General features: G+C 39.3%; 1 protein-coding gene across 1 annotated transcript; it reads right to left on the minus strand.

Annotated features, from left to right (window-relative positions):
• Positions 1–1,888: 1,888 nt before the first annotated feature.
• On the minus strand, positions 1,889–2,930 carry LOC108126665 (ribosomal RNA-processing protein 7 homolog A). Its single transcript, XM_017243322.3, has 2 exons — positions 2,777–2,930; positions 1,889–2,718 (listed from the first exon to the last, which is right to left on the minus strand). Exons 1-2 carry the CDS (start codon positions 2,799–2,801, stop codon positions 1,943–1,945), a joined length of 801 nt encoding a protein of 266 aa, XP_017098811.2. The 5' UTR covers positions 2,802–2,930; the 3' UTR covers positions 1,889–1,942.
• Positions 2,931–6,000: the final 3,070 nt, after the last annotated feature.

Consider the following 6,000-nt stretch of genomic DNA (forward strand, 5'->3'; position numbering starts at 1 on the left):
TCCCTTTATTTATTTTTCAAAAGAACTTTAAAAGAATATGTTCTTGCAATTTAAATTTTAATTTTGGAAATATTTAAAAAAAAATTCCAAATTTATAGTTATTATCATATTTTAAGGATTTTAGTAGCTGGTTTAATTATAATTTTGTCTGCAAATACAACGTTTAATAGAGATAATTAAAAATGTTGCACATAACATTAAACGGATTGTTACTCCAATCATTGGTGGGAATACCAGGCAATTAGGCATTACTTTCAGTAACCCTTTTCATACCTTGTAATGAAATTAGTCTCCAATCACTCACTTTCAATTTCCCTGGCCAATGGACCATCCATCCTGTCCAATCAGTCGTCATGGCACTTATCGCCCTGGTTGTAATTTCTGTTGTTTTCGGTTGTTCCATCGTTGGATGTTGCTGTGTGTGCCGTCTACGTTAGCGTCCGCTCATGTGTTCAAATTTATTGATTGCTCTGCTCACAAGATATGGCGAGTCTGTTTATTTTTTCTCTTTGGACGCCCAGCGATCTCATGGAACGGCCGGAGCACTGAGGACTGAGCCCGGTGTCCAGCTGTGCGGCATGGGAGACATACGTGTGGTCGGCTCATGTTATATTTTTCGACATCTTGTGTGTCCGACGATCGGCTGGCTGGCTTGGCTAGCTGGTAGAGCCAAGCCGAGCCAAACCGATGTTGATACCACCGGTGCCACATCTTGGCGATTACCCAAATGCAACCTTAGACGACGCATCGCTGTGCTGCCACCACCACCGCCCATGCTAATCGTTTCCAGCCTTTATTAACTTATGCGCATTCATATTACCTTAATAACTCGTTCCGTTAACACTTTATAATATTAAAGGCTCATAAATCGTTCCATCACCCGGACATGGTACCGAGTGTTGCGAGGGTTTGCCTGCGAGGTTTCCCCCAAGTGTCCCGAGTGTCTGGGCCTGGTCCCGACATTGGCGATTATGATTTATCGCATTTTCATCAATTTAAAATGTTTAAAACGATACGAATCGGAAGAAATTATGAATGTGATGCTGTCTTTAGGCTCCACAGTAGGCCAACAATAACAACGGCACCAGCAATACCATCGGACCCGACGACGACTCGAACAACCAAAGATCTCCATGGCCTCCGTGGGTACTCGGGTTACCAAGGGTCTTGCAGATGCCTCGAAAATTTACGCGCGCCACATTAGCCACGGCCACGCCACACATCAGGGGCGTATTAAAATTACATGGGTTATTTATATTAATTATATAGATTTAATAGTAATCATTTTTTTCATTTATGTTTTTTCAAAAATCATAATAATGTTTTTACTTTAGTTAAAAGCTAAGCTTTAAAGCTGTAGCTTTAAAAAATGTACAATTTTCACATAATCTATACAAACTATATGTTTTGAATATACTTCTTTTTATACATATATCCCCACCTAGTCCACCCCTGGTGGACGCTATCTGAAATGCATACATCAAGTCGGGGATGGGGGATCGCGTGCTGTGCGTGGACTGGACGAGTTGCGGAGATCGTCGCAAGCCGTAAGCTGTGACGACGGCACAGCGACGATTATGATGATTAAAACTGATAAGCGAAATATTTTTATCATTTCCCAAATTAACATAAACCATACACGATTATCACACAATAAGCTCAGCGTCTGTTGTTGGCCGTCTTCTTCCTTTCCCCACTGCCAATTTGGCTTTCTTTTTGTTCGTTTTTTATGCGCTTTTATGGCCGCCTCTGACTGCGACCAGTTATAAGTTATGGCATTGGCTGTGAATTTTTGGCCTGGCCGTCCAGGCTTGGTCGCGGCAAAAGTGTCAATGGCAGCACCGAATTTATGAGGATTTACTGCCGGTCAAGTCAACTGGCTCGGGTGTTTCGTGAGTGTATCATAAAGAAGTTTTATTCGATTTAATCCTAAGAGTATGGTCTAAAATGGTTTGAAGCGACGCGACTGCTTCAGCAGCTCGATCTTGCGCTTGTCCTCCTCGAACTTCTTGCGCATCTCGACGATATTCTGCATCTTACTCTCACGTATTTGGAAGGTGTAGAAGTTTTTCAGCTCCTTGGTCTTCTTGTCCGACGCCAATTTGCGTTCCACTCGATTGATCACAGACTCCTTCTGCTCGAAGCCGGCGTTTCGGCCATCCTTTCCGACGGTCACCCACCCGTCGGCATCGGCCTCACTGTTTTTGGCCGCTTCTGCTGCCGCCCGTTCTCTTTTGTCGTACGCGATCATGTACTTGCGAATCTGCCCCTTTGTTTTTTCGGCGTTAAGCAGGAAGCGTTTTTCGTAGTCCTCGTGCCAGAGCTCCATGCCAGTTTTGATGGTGCACTCGCCGCTACTGTTGAATAGGTCAATGCTTTTCAAGGCCAGCGCCTTGCCAATGCTGCTGCTCTTCTCGAACACCACGTAAGCCACCTTGAAGACGAAGGGCGGCTGTGCGTTGGAGAAAGGTTCATGGGCGTGCTCATACCATTTTATAGTCTCCTCCTTGCCGGGTTTGGCGGCAAACTCTACGGCTTCGATGGTCCCCAACTGGCTGAAGAACGTCTTAAGGCTTTTCTCGGTCACATAGGGTGGTACGTTTAGGAGGAATAGCGTGCGGCCCTTTGGTTTGTTGGGGTCCATCAGGCGAATGAAGTGCTCCCGCATGTATATGCTATGGCAATGTTGGGCGTCGGGTGCCGTCCGCAGGGGAACCACTAGCAATTTAATACACCATTATAAGGAAGATTATAAGACAGATTAGAAGTTAGTTACCTGTGTAGCCATCTAGTTCAACCATCTTTCAGCTATTTTGGTAAATATTGCCGCAACACGTTTTGTACACAGCAGTGTGACCAGGTTATAGTACCACACAATCCATTTAATACCATTTTCTCGACCTTAAAATAAGGCGATATAATCGAATATATTTAGGTGAAAATATAACAATTTTTCATAAAATATTTATTGTTTATATTAACTGATAAATTAAACTTTTTTATAACAACTTTTTACATATACTCGTTTTTGTTATCGGTTTTAAAATCGATAACTAATACTGCGATATATGTTATTGCATGGGTAGCACTGACAAAATTTAAATTTCTATTTCGTTGTACTTTTCTGGAAGAAATGTTTTTAAATTTATCTTTCAAGTGTTTTAGTGTCTAAAAAATATATAATATTTATGTAACCAAGGGCAATTTTTCCATTCATATAACTAAAGAATTTAGCTTCCACATGTATGTATATTAAACCTTTAATGAATCTACTAAGGAAACCAGGAAATAATTAAACATAAATGAAGCAGGAGCTGGAACAGGAACAGAAACAGGAATAGAATACAGGATCAACCTGGGGAAGCCCTAATGTTTTTGTAAACTTTGCACGTATATTAGTGCTCGTCGGATTTTGTTTTGCGCCTGGTGTCCTTCCCAGCTCCATGTGAGTGTATGCATGTGTGTGGCTATGTGGCCGTTGGCATCAAATGGTCCGAAAACAAAAACTGAACACCACAACACAACTGCATCCAAGAGCACCACACTCCGCAAGCCATTCTCCACCCACCGCCCACTGACCGCAGGTTGCGTTTATTTAACGGCCGCATGCTGAAAGGCGGAAGTTTGCCAGTCACGTTCCTGGCTCAGGGTCCTGTGTCCTGCATCCTGCGAATTGATTCTAATTAATTGAAGACTGAATTTTAATTGTTTTAGACTTAGTCGGTTTACGGAAACTGCATTCTTGCCTACTAATATTTATATGAAGCTTCACCCATTGGAGTCGGAATGCTGCACATTGCTGCAGAAATGTAAATCGTTAATTAAAATTATAGACACAAGTGCTCCTAATTGCAACGTCAGTTGCCATTGGTTTTTGTCCACCAGGGGAGCAAGAAACTGATTGAATAATGTCATTAAAATGCGGTTTGATTTTATGTTTGTGTTCCAGTTGTGTTTAACAAGCGCCAAAAAATGCTAATGATTGTAATCAAGGGTGTTTCTTATGCTTTATTTGGATTTTACTTATATTAAACTAAATTTTATTTTGTGTAGAAAGCTTTAATTAAAGTATTTTTTATAAAAATGCTTATGGAATATTAGCTACAATTGGAATACGAAAAATTGAAAATTAGCAAACAAACAATATTGATTTTACAATTTCCATTTATTTATATAAAATCACTTTCTTACAAATTATAATTATTGCATACAAGGTCGTTGATACTATAATTTTGTAGTATTTACCATGCTTCCTGTTTTTCCTCCAAAATAAGGTTACAAGTTTCTTTCAGACCAACATTTCTGAAAGAGGAATCTGAAAGTAAAAAAAAAGTCTCTGAAGTATTTTTGGTTTTTGTTTCCAAAAGAACCAATCCAAAAGGATATAAAGGATTTTCCCGCAAAAGATGCCTTTAACAAATTTTGTGTTCCATGTTCTACGTGCCCATAATATAAAATTGTTCTTTACGACAAAATATGAAATTATAAATTTAAAAGCATGTCACGTGCTACCCATCGAGTTTCAAGAATTTACTTCGCTAATGCCAGAGCCTTGACTAATTAGTGCGTGCTCCTGAAACCATAAAGTCCTGTCGCAACCCCAAAGCAGCAGCTTCAGTAGAATCATAAATAAAACATTCAGGATTTCTTTTAAAATATGTTCTACTACTCCCTATGTGGGGGCGTGTCTATGAAAATATTTGCAAGTGTTCATTAAAAATGTTCGCTTAGTTGATGCGGAAACTATGAAGAACAACATATTCTGTAAAGGATATTTTTGTTATCACTGAAGATTTAAAACGAAACTTACTTTATAGACCTTAAGAGGTAGTTCTATTTATTTATAAAAATTAACAAATATTTTAAACCTTTGCTTAAATTGTAGTTTCTAAATGGAGTTCTTCTGTTTGGCCAATTGTGCGTAAAAGTGTTTTGAGCCAATTTCGTCGCAGGCATGATTTACGGTCCATTGGTGTTGGCCATTTGTGCTGCAATCACATTTTCAACCCCAAAAACGAATCAAGGTTTGTGGTATTTCATTGACGTTAAAAAATTTTGATTTCGTTTGTGGAAATAATAGGAGTTTCTATGGCTTTTCCCTAATTCAGGGCGCCACATGGAGCTTACATATATTTAGGGTTTAAAAGAGTTGAGGTATTTTTAGGACTACATGCTACGAATATTTTGAACTAGTCTATTTACAAAATATTTAATTATTTATGAAAAATAACTCAACTCTTAAAATTATCATCATTACTTTTATGTATAGTTTTAATGACCTCTGATGGCATACCATTATCATTATACCACGAAAAAATCATCGAAATAATAATAATATAGACACGGAAATGATTCGAACCATTTTTGATAACCTCTCATTAGAATCCTTGATATGTCTGCCACGCCTTCCCCGATGGCGTTGCGTCGATAAGCAGCCAATCGGGTCAACAATACGCCCAGGACCCTGGGCTAAGGGGCAGTTGCAAAAGTTTGGACAAAGGTCCCACAACTTGGCTCATTAATTATGGAAAGCCAAAAGAAAATAAAATGCGCTGAAGGAAAATTTGTCAAGGACTTGGACGTCTCGACACTATTGTTGAGTTCAATTGCTTGTTTGCCATTTCCGGGTGTATTAGCCATGATTTACCAATTTATTAATGTCATTAGCGAACCTAAGAGAAAAACTTTGCTGCTCTTATTAGCTAAACTACCAACATAATTAATCATTTATATATTTTTATTATTTATAAATTTTATATACCCCAAGGCCCGAGTAGCCAAGAAGCAGCGTTTCTGCTCAAGATTTGGCCAAGGGTTCTCAAAAGTCATTTATCATTGATAATTCTTATAAGGAAGAGAGACTCGACTCCAATCGCAAAACCAATTTAAAGTAAATTAGCGCAGCCTCAAATTCCTGTCGATTCAGGGATGTCCTGGAATGGGGTGTAGGGTGTGGGCCACGCAGGTGGGTGTACTTTAGGCCAAACAATTGTGGCAACT

This window comes from Drosophila bipectinata, chromosome 2L (genome assembly GCF_030179905.1).
Source record: "Drosophila bipectinata strain 14024-0381.07 chromosome 2L, DbipHiC1v2, whole genome shotgun sequence".
In the NCBI taxonomy this organism is placed as follows: Eukaryota; Metazoa; Arthropoda; class Insecta; order Diptera; family Drosophilidae; genus Drosophila; species Drosophila bipectinata.

Excerpts from the sequence above, each read along its gene's own strand:
- LOC108126665 (XM_017243322.3), bottom strand. The coding sequence starts at position 2,801 with ATGGTTGAACTAGATGGCTACACAG. Across the intron at positions 2,719-2,776 it reads TGAACTAGATGGCTACACAG|TGGTTCCCCTGCGGACGGCA; the intron begins GTAACTAACTTC and ends TTAAATTGCTAG.